General features: G+C 36.7%; 1 protein-coding gene across 1 annotated transcript; it reads left to right on the plus strand.

Annotated features, from left to right (window-relative positions):
• Positions 1 to 761: 761 nt before the first annotated feature.
• LOC127222072 (olfactory receptor 5AL1) lies at positions 762 to 1,703 on the plus strand. The gene has a single exon (XM_051183980.1). It carries the CDS (start codon positions 762 to 764, stop codon positions 1,701 to 1,703), a length of 942 nt encoding a protein of 313 aa, XP_051039937.1.
• Positions 1,704 to 15,423: the final 13,720 nt, after the last annotated feature.

Raw genomic sequence — 15,423 nt, forward strand, 5'->3', positions numbered from 1 at the left:
AGTGTAGGTTTTTTTTTTTTTTTGGAACCCATAGCTAGGAATAAAATCTGTATTTGGAATAAAATCTCATGATTATACATAAAATCTGTCTCACTCTAATCTCAAACACATTATTTTTTTTAACATGATTAACCTTAACCTATTTTTTAAACAAAAGAATACTTGCTATGATTACCTTTTCCTCCATAATTTATAAATACTATATCTGAACTGAAAGGAGACGGTGGTCATGAATTTATAAAAGAAAAGCTGAAAAAGCAAAACTGTCTGACTATGATGTGTAAAGATTATAACTATCCAATCTCTTGCTAATGTTCTTGCATATACCTCCCCCAACTTTAAAATTCATTAGATCAGATTATTAAAATTTTATAATTTTGCAATATTTTTCTATAAATATTTCCAGTAATTACAAAATCAGTTTGTTATTATACAAAAATCTCAGCATATTATGCTCTCTCTTTTCCTCTCTCCATCACCCCAACTTCTCTCCCTTACCCGTCTTCATTAGAATATGCATGTGTTTTAGTCATTCCCTTGGGCAAAATTCTGAAGAAAATAATCTCTATTTTTATAAATAGCCACAGAGTCCCATATTTTGATACATCTGCCTGTGACATGTGCCATTCTGAAAGCTGAAGCCATGTGAAGGTGTTCTTATGACTGTTCAAAATGAAAATCAGTCAGTGAGAATCTTCTTCTGTCTAAAGTTGCACATTGTGTGCTCTGAGGGCCTTTAGTACAGGTAACATCTGTCTGCAATGGGAAAGAACAATCACTCAAAAGTATCTGATTTCATCCTTGTGGGATTGACAGATGACCCAGAGCTTCGGTTCAGCCTCTTTGCTGTGTTTCTAGTCATCTACTTAACTAGTGTTTTGGGTAATATTGGATTGATTGTGTTAATTCAAGTGAGTCCTCAGCTTCACACTCCAATGTATTTTTTTCTTACCCATCTGGCTTTTATTGACTTCTGTTTTACCTCCTCTGTCACACCAAATACTCTGCTAAATTTTCTACGTGAAGTTAAAAGTATAACCTTCTATGCATGTGCTACGCAATTGTGCTGTTTCGTCACATTTGTAGTTTGTGAGCTGTACTTGCTGTCAATCATGGCCTATGATCGGTATGTGGCCATCTGGAACCCTCTCCTCTATGCAGTCCTCATGCCTAGGAAGCTCTGTCTTCAGATGATCACCAGCACATACATTTATGGATTCACTGTAGGGATTGCACAGGCAGTGGCAACCTTTCGCTTATCTTTCTGTGGCTCCAATGTGGTCAACCACTTCTACTGTGATGACGTTCCCTTAGTTGCCCTGGCCTGTTCTGACACTCATGTCAAGGAACTGATGTTGCTAATCATTGCTGGCTTCAACACCCTTTGCTCTCTGGTGGTTGTCGTCATTTCTTATGTCTTCATTGTCTTTGCCATCCTGAGGATTCATTCTGCTGATGGAAGAAGGAAAGCCTTTTCTACCTGTGCATCCCACCTGACATCAATCACCATATTTTATGGAACAGTTAGTTTTATGTACCTGCAGCCCAAGTCAAGCCATTCTCTTAACACTGATAAATTTGCTTCTGTGTTTTATGTGGTAGTGATTCCCATGTTAAACCCACTGATCTATAGCTTGAGAAATCAGGAGGTTAAAAGTGCCCTGAAGCGAATAATAGAAAAGTTACCTTTAGCCATCAAATAATTTAAAAAATACTGAATGAAAATATCAGGTGTCTTTTTACTGTATGCCAGGTAAAGTCACAGTGCTAGATAAAGACACAGGCCCCATCTCTATGATGAGTTCTCTGATGAATGTATCACATGTATCATGTATCCTCTTTGCTCTGTCATTCTCAGTATATGACATATGAAAGGGATATTTTGAATTTTGTAATACTCAATTTTTTAAAAGTAGTGTAAAGAGATAACATTTAGCATAAAATCTTCAATATTATAAAAAACATTGGACTTCTCTCCTGTCTCTAGGTTAAGGGAGTCCTAGCCCCTACTTCAAATGACTTGACAGATTTATATGACCCCACCTGGATGGCATAGCCCTACATGTGGAATGGGGGTGGGGAGATGGGAGGGGAGGGTGGTCAGGGTGTATGTGAAGGGGGAGAGATGGTAAGAGGGAGGGAGGGAAGGACGGAGAGGGAACTGGGATCGACATGTAAAATAAAAATAATAATAATAAAAAAAGAAACTGTTGGAAATTTGAAGTTGTGTTGAGGCTCTGTGATACTGAATAATTTCAGTTTTTTTATAAAATAAAAGTTGTTTTCTTGTATATCAAGTTTGCTACATAACACTATAGAAATAATTTTATAATTTAACGATAATAATTATGTTTATTCAAATAAGGTAGGATTCCCCAACATTTCCATTTCATCCTTACTATTCTGAGAAAAACTGAATTACCAGAGTACTCTTACTTCAAACATTTGATGGCCAACACTGTGTCAGATTGAACCACTGGAGTGCCTCATCTTTTAGAAATTCACCACATGATGATGACAGTGTAATATTATGAAGTGTTACCTAGACTCTGAACAATTTACATAGCAATTTTGCCATGAGCAGCAATTGTTATAGTGCATACATTCTTTCAGATTTGTATACCCTGTTTACTCCTCTGAAAAAGTAGTAATATCTCTTGGCTGATTCAATGGTTATGAATGGTAAAAAAAAATTTTTTTTGTTGTACTGGTATTTTAGCCCAGAACCTCATGGAACCGTTCCTGCAATGAGCTGTAGTTCCAGTCAGTGAGTGTTAAGGAAGGTGATAAACATGAAAGAATTGTCTATCACTAGCACATAGTAGGGCAATTATACATATGCATAGTTTCTTTGTTGGTCATATTGCTATAACAGAGATTCTTTTACTGTAGGTCATTTTGCTTGAACAGTTTAAGAAAGATCAGGTTGTCCTAATCTCTCAACTCCTCCCCTGGGAAGTCTCATCTGAGAGTAAGCAAATGACTTCTCTAGAAAAAGTGTTTTACACCAAAGAGACATAATTTACTACTGAGAAAGGATCCTGATATGTAAAAACAGCTAGATTCCTCTAGAAGAATTAGCTTATATGAATTTTTACAAAAGAAAAAGTTACATATAAAACTCCCTTGGCTATCACCAGGTATAATGTGAAATCATCCTTGTTTACTTTAAAAACCCTACCCTCCTTTCTCTTACCACCAAGAATCTTCCCTAGCCAGGAGCTTTTGGTCAGAGGGCAAGAGTATTCAATATAGTGTTAATTGGCTTAATAAAATGTGGTAATCTGTAACTTTCTCCTGTGAATTATTTCAGTTTAACAGTAGGAAATTAACAGTAGGACTTTTAGGAAATCCTTGGTAGTATTATATTTTTAATATTAAAATGCACAAAATCAAAGTACAAAGGCCCATGAGTTATTTTATTCTTATAAGCAATTTCATTATTTCTGTGTGTTTTATGAAAATAATTTTAGGTCCCACCATCACAACCACTTGAAACCTACATAAAGTTTTGGAGTACAAGCAGGAGGAGAAGGGGGAGAGAGAGGAGGAAAAAGAGAAGAGGAGGAAGAGAAGAAGAAGAAGAAGAAGAAGAAGAAGAAGAAGAAGAAAGGATGATGATGATTAAGAAGAAGAAAACTTGAAGTTGGGATGGTAGGGAGGTGACAATGACTCTATTAAGAGTTAGGAAAAGGATAGTGTATGGCATCACAATACATGAACTTCTCCAAATACTACTTTTCTTAAAAAAAAAATCAGAACAAGGTCAAGTAAATCTCATTCTGACACAAATAATTTACTTCTTTCTCATGGTACTTATGGATTTTACAGAACCCCTCAATATAGTTACTGAATCTCAATACGCAGAGAGAGTCGTTTTACACATTGAGACTGCAGAATTTATTCCTGATCCTTATTTAACTGCAATATCTGGTGTCAGAAGCAGGATTAGGATTTTCACGGGACCTGGGTTTCACCCAGGCAGCAGACACAGCTCCCCTCCCTTACCATCCCCAACGGGCAGGGTCCCTTGCCTAACCAGGTGGACTCATCACAGCTTTGGGACATTTCCCTCTTCCTTACATCTCCTTTGCCGCCACAGCGGGCCTGCGAAGGCACTCACTGCTTCTCATTTTTTGCCCATTTCTACACTGCACTTTGCATTCGCTTCTGCTTGGCCTTTTCCCGCGGTTAGCCCTGCAGTCCTGGCAATTCCACAAGACTCTTTTTACTCATTTGTCTAACAAAATTTCACTTGCCATAGTTTGTTAAGAGCTATTCTACAGGGACCGGGATCACAAGGATCTTCTGCTGCCGGACGATATTTGACGGTATACTTCCAGGCAAAACTGCGATCAGAGGGGTCCTCTGTGGCTGTACACTATTTGGTGGTACACCTCCAGGCATAACTACCACAAAGCTGAGATCTACAACCAAAAGCATCAAAGGTCCAGGAGAGTAGAATTACCTAAGGTAATTGTAACAGCTTTGCAATTTAAGCTGATATAATATCTGAGATCAATTGTTCCATAACTATGGCAGATAATTTTACAATGCAGGACTTTAGGAATTATTTTACTTCATATATAGAAGGAATATTATCAGAAGAAAATTATTACTGGACCAATATGTACTTTTATTTTGTAATAGCAATGGGTTTCATCATTAACATGATATTCTTAAAGAAATGGTTTGAGATTACAGCAAACAATAAGGAACTTGTACAAACCATAGGAGACTTAGTAACAAGGATTCAAAACATTGAAAATGATAGAATTCAAAGCATAGAAAGTATAGAAAGAAAGGTCCAGAATATTGAAGATGGCATTGGAGAGCTGACAGATAGAATACAAACAGAGGAACATAAAAATGACCAAGTAGAAAACAGAATTTGTTTCATGTCTGATACCTCAATAACCAGGACAAAAACAATGCAATGCATTAACACGCTAGAAGAAACAGCTCATTCCTGGTCAGAGGAAGCTACTAATAAGTTTAAAAAACTGGAACATCAGGTAGAAAGACTAGATGATAGAATCTCTTCCATGTTTGAGGATAATGGCAAGCTAGCAGATAGAACATTGTTTCTGGAAGGCAGTTTACATGCCATTCAGATAATATCTAAGGATGAGAAGATTAAAAACTTGGAATCATTTGTAGTTGGAGAAAGTAAGAAACTGACTGATGCAATGAAGTCTCTAGAAAGTTATTTGATCAAAGAAATTCAGACACTCAAAGAAACAATGGTGAATAGACTTCAGGCTTTAGAAGACCTTCAGTCTGATACATCAGAAAAAGAACTACAGGTAACAAGGCATGAAAAAGACTTAAAATTTTCCACACCATTTAGGGTCAGGGGAGCTTTCCCTGTATCTATTAATGAAAAACTAGCAACGAAAAAACACCCAAAAGGTGTCATTGCATATCAGTGGGAACCAATACATATGAAAGATGTAAAAGGTATAAAGGAAGCAGTAGTCTCTTATGGCATGCACTCACCATATGTAAAACAATTAGTAGAATCATGGGCAAGGAATAACAAGATAACCCCTAAGGATTGGGATCAATTAATATCAGCTGTCCTTGAAAACTCCTCTCAATTAGAATGGAGGGCTTTATGGAGAGAGGAAGCAAAAGCTCTTGAACTTCAGGGCTTAAAGAAAGGTTATAAATCTCCACAAGATAAAATTCTTGGTGAGGGTCTTTATGCTGACCCAGAAACCCAAGCTGCTATGATGAACATATCTTGTCTCTATGCAGTACAGCAGCTCTGAATGCTTGGGATAAGGTTCATGAATTAGGAGAGAGGATAGAATCCTATACCAAGATAATGCAAGGACCTAAAGAACACTTTAGTGTCTTTCTAGAAAGATTATCTAGGGCAGTACAATTAGAGGTAGCAGACATAGATTCTAGGCGAATACTCATAGAATCTTTAGCTTATGAGAATGTGAATCCTCAATGCAAACAAGTGCTTTGGCCTTTAAAAATGCAATCAGCACCCTTGGATGAATGGGTCCTATATACAGGCAACATTGAGTATAATGACAATGAGACTGAAGCATGGGTAGGAGAAGCCATATCTAAAGGTCAGAGAAGACATCAAGATAATAGAGTTCTTTACTATGGTGACTTAGAAGCTTGGGTAGGAGAAGCCATCTCCAAAGGTTTGAAGAGATATCAACATGTCAGATGTTATAACTGTGGTAAGATAGGACATCTAAAAAGAAATTGTAGGCAAAGCTTCCCTAGAAATAACACTCCCAGGAATGAATCAAACAGAGGGCCTCGGCCTCCTGAGTTATGTAGAAGTTATGGCAAAGGCAGACACTGGACAAATGAGTGTAGATCGATCAGAGACAAGCAAGGAAACCCTTTACCATCAGGAAACTCCTTGGGGGGCCTCTCGAAGGCCCCCACGTCACAGGTGGTCTAAACATTCCCAGTCACAGTGGAAGACAATCTCCCACAGGACAATTAGAAAATTCTGTGCCTATTATAAAAACTCATACTGCTCTGGATGACAAACTAGTGATTTAAGTTGAATGAAACATGACAGAAGGAAATAAAAAATGTATATTTTGGCAAACCTCTATAAATAGTCAAAAGCCTAGATTGATAGTTAAGGTGAATAATAGACTGACACGTTACTTGACAAAGGGGCGGATGTAACTATCATATCTAATAAATCTTGGCCTCAAAGATGGCCCCTGCATGAGGTAAATGTTCAATTCTTAGGGATTGGAACCGTGTCTCAGGTAAAACAGAGCACGAGATGGATTGAATGTATAGGACCAGAAGGATAGAGAGGAAGTTTGAGACCATATGTGGCTGATGTAGTGTTAAATTTATGGGGTTGTGATCTATTACAGCAATGGAATACACAGATTAACATTCCTCCAGTATTAGATAGGAACCATAAACGACCTCATGATTGTGGAAAAAATATTATAAAGTACTATACAAGACAGATACCAAATATCCAGGCTGTACAAAAACAGAATACAAGTGCTGAACAAACAGAGGAACCAAAAGCTCTACCTTTAAAATGGCTAACAGAGGAACCTGTCTAGGTAGGACAATGGCCTATGACTTCTAGAAGTTAGAAGCTTTAGAAAGCCTGGTTCAGGAACAGCCCAATGCTTGACATATCGAGGAATCAACCAGCCCTTGGAATTCTCCTGTATTCGTTATCAAAATGAAATCTGGTAAATGGAGAATGCTTAAAGACCCGAGAGCCATCAATAAAGTTATCCAGCCAATGGGCTCTCTACAGCCTGGAATGCCCTTGCCTTCTTTGATACCCAAAGAATGGCCTATTATAGTTATTGATTTAAAGGATTGCTTCTTCACTATACCTTTACAAGTACAAGATAAAGAGAAATTTGCCTTCACAGTACCTAATTACAATAATTCTCAACCGGTGAAAAGGTATCAATGGAAGGTTTTGCCACAGGGAATGCTAAGTAGCCCCACCCTGTGCCAATATTTTGTACAAAAACCACTAGAAATAATTTGTAAACAGTTTCCACAATCCATAATCTATCATTACATGGATGATATATTGTTAGCTGACTCTAAAGGAGAAATATTAGAAAAAAATGTTTGAGAAAGTAAAGGAAGTTTTACCTCACTGGGGATTACAAATTGCACCTGAAAAAATACAAAAAGGAGAGTCTATCAACTCCTTAGGATATAAAATAGGTCTACAGAAAATTAGACCACAAAAAGTACAGATCAGAAGAGGACCGCTACCAGACTCTTAATGATCTTCAAAAATTACTAGGAGAGATTTCTCAACTGCAAACCATTATTGGAACTTGAAAATGGCCCTAAAAGGAGATAAGGACTTGAATAGTCCACGAATACTATCAGCTGAAGCTGAAAAGGAATTAGAATGGGTAGAAAAGAGGATACTAGAAGCACATGTGGACAGTGTGGATCCAAACCTAGACTGTATTCTGGTTATATTACCATCTAGAGAATATCCTTCAGGGATTTTGATGCAGAGAGAAGATATCATATTAGAATGGATATTCCAACTACATAAACAGAATAAAAAACTAAAAACATATATAGAAAAGATCTCTGACTTTTGGAATCACTTAGAGGGATTTGCACTATTTCTCCAGGAGATCGTATTGCTCAGCTGCTTTTATTACCTAGTCTTTATGAACGCTTTACAGCCTGGACTAGAGAGAGAAGGAATGGTGGTTTTGGTTCCACTGGGACAGACTTATCCTTTTTATCTTTGAACCTAGATAGAGGCCAGTATTGGAATTGATTATAGATGGAAAAAGGATTTTGGGCCTTTTGGATACAGGCGCAGACAGAAGCATTATAGCAAAAAAGGATTGGCCTACTGGCTGGCTTTTACAAGCTTCTTCTCAAACTCTGCAAGGACTTGGTTATGCAAAGGCTCCGGACATGAGTGCAAGACAGCTGCAATGGCAAGATCAGGAAGGACGTTCTGGATTTATGCAACCATATGTGCTAGAGTTGCCAGTTTCCCTTTGGGAAAGAGATCTGTTGAAAGATATGGGTTTTAAATTAAGTAATGAGTACTCTGACACTGCAAAAGGAATGATGCAAGCCACAGGTTATTTCCCTGGCTGGGGAATAGGGAAGCACCTACAAGGTCGCACTAGTCTAGTCCTGTACCTGTGCAGCAGAGACAGGGGAGACAGGGCCTGGGTTTTCCCTAGGGGCCATTGAGGGAGGTATTCCTATTACCTGGAAGACAGAGGAACAGGTGTGGGTTCCTCAATGGCCACTCTCCTCCGAAAAGTTAAGTGCTGCCAAGGCTTTGGTAGCCAAGCAACTATCATTAAATCATATTAAGCCATCTGTTTCACCATGGAATACACACATTTTTGTTATTAAAAAGAAATCAAGGAAGTGGAGACTATTGCATGATCTATGTGCCATTAATTTACAGATGCATGGGCCCAGTTCAGCTAGGGCTCCCACTTCTTTCATCTCTGCCTGATTGTTGGCCTCTTATAGTGATAGATATAAGAGATTGTTTTTTCTCCATTCCTTTGCATACCAAGGATAGTGAAAGGTTTGCTTTCACTGTCCCATCCTGTAATCATGAAGAGCCCAATTACAGATTTGAATGGGTAGTCTTACCACAAGGCATGGCTAATAGCCCTACTATCGTCAACTTTATGTTGGAGAGGCCATTGCCCCATTAAGACGGAAATTTCCTGCCTTAAGATGCATCCATTATATAGATGATATATTGTTGGCGGCCAAGGATGAACAAATTTTAGATCATGCTTATGAAGATTTGGTTAAATTATTGAAAAAGAAAAGGTTATTTATAGCCTCTGAAAAGGTTCAAAAGGATAAGATTATTAATTATTTAGGAGCCAAAGTGTACGAAAGACAAATTGTTCCTCAAAAGATTGAGTTGAGAAAGGATAATTTGAAAATTTTAAATGATTTTCAGAAGTTATTAGGAGATGTTAATTGGATTAGGAGTTATTTAAAGTTGCCAAATTATGAATTAAAGCCATTATATATCATATTAGTAGGGGATACGGCTCTTGATTCTCCTAGGCAATTGACTGCTGAAGTGAGAGAAGCCTTATGTAAAGTTGAGGAAAGACTACAAAATGCATTTCTATCTAGATGGAAGGAAGGTCAAGCTATCACGTTATGCAATCTCTCTACTTATAATCAGCCTAAAGGGTTGTTATGGCAGGAAGAACCATTGCTTTGGATTTATCCCAAAATCTCCCCCAGCAAATGCAATAGAACATTACCCCTATCCCACAGCAGTCGCTAGTTTGGCTCATAGTGGAATTCAACAAAGCATTCAATTTTTGGGAGTGCCCCCAGCGCTATTTGTGGTACCTTACTCCAGTCACCAGGTTAAGATCTTGTATGGCACTATCGATAATTGGGCCATATTGCAATGTGGGTTTGAAGGAATGATAGATAATCATTATCCAAAGCATCCTTTAATACCATTTTTTAAGGAACATCCTGTGATTTTTCCAAAAGTAACTTCCTCAGTCCCACTTAGTGGTGCACAAATGTTTTTACTGATGGTTCAAAAACTGGTTGTGGGGCATATATGATTGCAAATAAGCCTCCTTTGCTGTGTCAGTTTCAGCCAGGATCCCCTCAGATTGTGGAATTGAAAATTGTAGTCGAAGTATTCAAAATTTGCCCATTTGCATTTAATTTGATCTCAGATTCAGCATATGTGGTGAATGCAGTAAAAATTTTGGAATTAGCAGGCTCTATTAAAATTAGTAGTGTTGTTTGTTCACTTTTACAAGAGTTACAAAGATTAATTTGGTTGAGAAAGGAATGCTTTTATATTCAACATATTAGAGCTCATACGGGTTTGCCTGGACCCTTAAGTGAAGGAAATGACATTGTTGATCAATGGACAAGGGTGGAATGTATTTTTTACAGCTCATCTTTAGATCAGGCAGCAATTTCATGTGAATGCAAGGACTCTTCAACAGAAATTCCATTTGTCCAGAGCAGATGCTCAACAGGTGGTTTTGAACTGTCCACAGTGTATAATATACCAACACCTACTTGCTGTGGGGGTAAACCCTAGGGGATTAATGCCCCTAAGATATGGCAGATGGTTATCATGCATATTTCAGAATTCGGAGCTTTGAAATATGTACATGTGTAAGGTGTGGTACATGCTACGCCTTTAAGCGGAGAAAAAGCCCGCAATGTCATTGGACACTGCCTAGAAGCCTGGGCAGCTTGGGGAAAACCTCAACAGCTAAAAACTGATAATGGGCCAGCCTATAAGGCTCAGAGATTTACTTCCTTTTGCAAACAAATGGAAGTTCAGCTTGTCCATGGATTACCCTACAATCCTCAAGGACAAGGGATTGTAGAGCAAGCTCATTGCACCCTAAAAGAATGCTTCTCCATGGAGGGATACTCCCTTAGCCTAGAGGCAGGAGGGAGGCCTAAACCCTACTCCAAATGACTTGACAGATGTTGATGATCCCTCCTGGAAGGCATCACCCTCCCTGTAGAGTGGGGAGAAGATGGAATGGGAGGAAGGTCTAGGGGCATGGGAGGGAGAGGGAACTGGAATTGATATGTAAAATAAGAAAAAATAATAACTATATATAAGAAATATACAATGAAAATACAATATCCATGAAATCTAAAATAGTTGTGCTCTAAAGCAAATGATTTTTGCACTTAATTGATTTGACAGATAAAACTATGTTTTTAAATTTCTAAATTATATGCTTAAAAGTTCTCAGAATCCAACAATTAGCATGTTTATACAGGTACCTTTCCAACTGGATTGAATTTATTTCAATTATTCTAGAAAATAATTATAGCAAGTATAAATTAATTAGAAGTAAAAGTGAAAATATAAGGAGTTGTAGACACATTTTTCTTTTGGGTACCAGCTCACAATAAATAAATACCAGTTTGTTTCACAAACAAGTACTGTATTTCCATCATCTCCTCACTTTCACTTTCACTTTCTATTCTCCAACTACATACATCCCCTTCAAAGCCATGGCCTCTTATTTTATTATTATTGTTCCATATATATTCCATTATTTATTCCATGTGGTATTGCAAAAGTGTTTAGGGCTTACTACTTGGTACTGTGTAACATTTAATAATACCTGTAATATTTAAAATGTATAAGACATTAATAAAAACACATTTGTTTTGTGTTATTTCTTTTTTGTTAAACAGTGTTATTGTTTTCTATTATATCATTACACCTGGGATGAGTATGCTAATCTATCAATTAATATGTTATTTTGCCTATTTTAAAAATTAGCTCCCAACAGATCAATCATAGCATAATGACTGTTTGTGGAACAGAATCATGTTACCAGCTCAATTTATAAAGAAAGGAAAACATTGAATAGTTCATGAAACGCATTCAAATATCCAGTAAAATTACGAATTGGTGGCATACACCCAACTTGCCTCAAGGTACATGAGACACACTGATTGGGGAGTTTTTAAAGTATTATTTATAAAGTAAAACATTTAAAGATACCTAGATAGGCAAAGGAGGTTTAAAGGAAGAAACATTTTACTCATTGGTTAAAGAGGTTCAAGAATTTATTTAGTTTTTCTATTGACTACTTGTTAAAGAATAAGCTTATTCAGCTATTAAATTTTATTAAATTTTCTTGGTAGAAATTAGATGTATTTCAGAGTTGCACACCAAGCTTAGCAGAATTATCTGTGTGTATTCCTGTGTATACTCTTGGGTTTGGTTTATTTTTAAGTAAATGCTTGTCTTTGAATTTACCTAAGTTAAACTGAGGTACCCATGGAATATAAAAATTGAAAAATACATGTGGTCATTTAGATATGTGTGCCTGGATTTGGAGCAGGCCTTTAGTATAGAAATCTATACTTTTGCATCACCAAGAAAAATGTAACAGTTGTCCCCTAGTGCTACATGACAATCTATAAAAGAATGTAGTACTATGGTGAGACTTGGTAGATGAGATAAGGATGCTAATCAAAATGCAAATAATGATTCTGAGCCACTAAACAAAGAGGAAGAGGAAGACAGACATGAAAATGCAGGGATTTGGGTGAAGAGTAACCAAAATAGTCATTGCTTCAGGTTGAAAGGTGATGCCAATGGCTTAATAGTTCTGATAAGCTTCTAGTAAGAAACCACATTGCACATTGGGAAGAAGAAAGGTGTTGGTGAACTTAGAAATGACAGTTATTTGAACTGCTGAGAGGAAATGCTGGAGTATAATAAACAGAGATATGTGGTGGATTATTTCTGTTGGTGACTTGATTAGATTTGGGGCTGGTTATAATAGTATTTTCAAGGTGAGGAACCTTGATCCATCTCTAATGTAGTGATACCATTCCATAAACTGGTATGCCAGGCTGAATAAAATGGGGAAAATGTGACAAAGAAAAATAATGGCAACAATGCACAAATGTACATGAGGGTTATAGATTTGAGATATATTGGATTTTGCTAGAATACTGGAACTAGGAGAGTGAAAAGAAGAACATAGCTGTTAAGTATAAAGGTAAAAAGATGCATGGTCATGAACACGGGGAATATTTTGTGCATAGTTTAAGCTAATGCAAAAACAAGAACTAGAATAGTTTACAGTAAAAGAAAAATACTCATAGGGACAAGTATAGGAATAAAATATAGGTGCACAAATGAGTTTTGTTTAAGTACAGTCATCATTTCCACACATGAAACTGGAAAGAAATCAGGAGGAAGTGGATAGTTTGTGAAATGTCAGATAGTAAGATGAAAGACTGAAGTGTCTTTTCTCTTGTCAGAAGTGATCCCATATACTGAGACACCAGAAACTCACAATTACAAATTTTAAGGTAAAAAGTTTAGAACAGTTCACTTTTGGGCAAATGTTAAACAACATTCTTGCTAGCTCATGTAAAATTTCAAAGCCATGAACAGTTATGTTGAAGTTTTGATTTAGTAGAGTTCAGGTCCCAAAGACCTTTTCTGAAACAACATCTTTGGACAGTGTCTGTCAAATAGGAAGTAACAAGTTTTTCAGGGTCTGCAAAGTATATAGCTGGCTACCCATGGGGTTATAATATGTTAGACAATGTGAAATTATTTCTATATTAACCAAGTTACATGCAGAATGATTTGATATTTTCTAAAATGCAAGATTTACAAAATGTCTCATAATAAATACTTAACTGCACGATTATAGCATTTTATGTTTCTCAGTTTTATTATAGGGGCCTGTTCTCGTTATACACTCCCAGAAAGGAAGTATCTAGTATCTCAATCATTTTCCATCATTATTTTCATTCCCTCTATATAGGCTCCAGTATAAGTCAGTGTGTATACTTGTGACAGCTTTTATCCAGAACTGAGCAAGAAATTTCTCAAATCTATCCTACTGGTACCATAATATTTGGGGGACATGGAAACCTCTTTCTACTGTGACTCTCCTTTTAGGTTATGACCCAATTCCATCAAAGTTTTCTCTTAGGAACATGAATATATTTCCCCAGAAGCTACATAAGCAGAAAACTCCCCAATATACACACAAGTTCTCCTAAAAGTGCAAGCAGAAAATACCTGCTTGGTGAAGTTCCTCTGGAATTTTGTCACGCAGCATCCTCTACTGAGGATTCAAGACATCCCTTGTGACATGGCCTGCACCACAGTACACATATCTCACAATCATCTAAATTTGATAATCTTGGAGATATGAACACAAGACAGTTTTATATATTGGAAGGGGTACTGGCAGTAATTAATCATGTACTTAAGCTGTGTAGGGAAGCAACTAATTAAATAAAGCTTAATTAGTTAAAAGTATGAATATGAGCAAATGAACAAAAATACACTTCCATAACTGAAGTAAAAAGAGAAAGACCAAGTATTGGAAACATAAATTAATATTTTAATTTTGAACATTTATCATTTGATTGTTTTTTTCAGACAACACATTTCATAATGGAGCTGTAGAGATGGAAAGGTCAGACAGAATTGTTATGAGGGTGCTCAGATGAAGTTATCAAAAGCGTTGCTCTAAATAAAAGCTGTATGTGGTGCAGATTATAGACTTGTGAAAGAATAATCCACCTAGAAAGAGGTAAGTGAAAAAGCAAAGAAGAATTAGGTATAAACCATCTATACACTATAAAATAATAAGTGTGAAATTGTGCTTCAAGTCCTGGTAACACAATAATTTACCTACTACCAAACCTGATATAAGTAGACAGTTTGAATTACAGCCTCTGTGAAAAGGAAACATTCTCATCAACTTTAAATTGGAATTTCAGAACCCAGATGTGATGATTCTTTTTTAAAAACTTTGGATAGGCAATCCATGAGATTGTCATTCTGTGTATTGTGTGAATATATGTTGCTATAATTATTACAATAAATAAGCTGACTTGCCAATAGCAAGGCAGGATAAAGTTAGGTAGTACAATCAAACTGAAGATTCTGGGATGAAGAATGGCAGAATAAGAGAAATGCTGGCTGAGGAAGCAGACCATGTAGAAAATGAGGTAACAAGCCATGAGCCATCTGGCAGAGGTTATATAAGAAAATTGGGTTAATTTCAATGTAAGAGCTAGATAGTAACCTGAGCTATTATTGGCCGAGAAATTATAATTAATACAAACTTCCATGTGTTTATTTGAGAGCAACTAAGCTACAGGATAACTCCACCTATATTAAGGTGAAAGTGCACTTATAGCCTCTGTGAAACAGAATCTTTCTTGTCAACTTTGTTAGAATTTTAAAACCCAGATATTATGATTCTTTTTTACAATAATCTAGTCATGAAACTTGAAAACTATCAGCTTTGTGTGTTGTGTTATGAGTGTGTGTGTGTGTGTGTGTGTGTGTGTATGTATTGCTTTCATATGAGAGTTGTTGTACAGTCCTTCAATGAGCATGCATTGAAAAACCAATGA

This window comes from Phodopus roborovskii, unplaced genomic scaffold (genome assembly GCF_943737965.1).
Source record: "Phodopus roborovskii unplaced genomic scaffold, PHOROB, whole genome shotgun sequence".
NCBI classification, from domain to species: domain Eukaryota; kingdom Metazoa; phylum Chordata; class Mammalia; order Rodentia; family Cricetidae; genus Phodopus; species Phodopus roborovskii.

Coding starts and splice junctions, on each gene's coding strand:
- LOC127222072 (XM_051183980.1), top strand. CDS start 762: ATGGGAAAGAACAATCACTCAAAAGTATCTGATTTCATCCTTGTGGGA.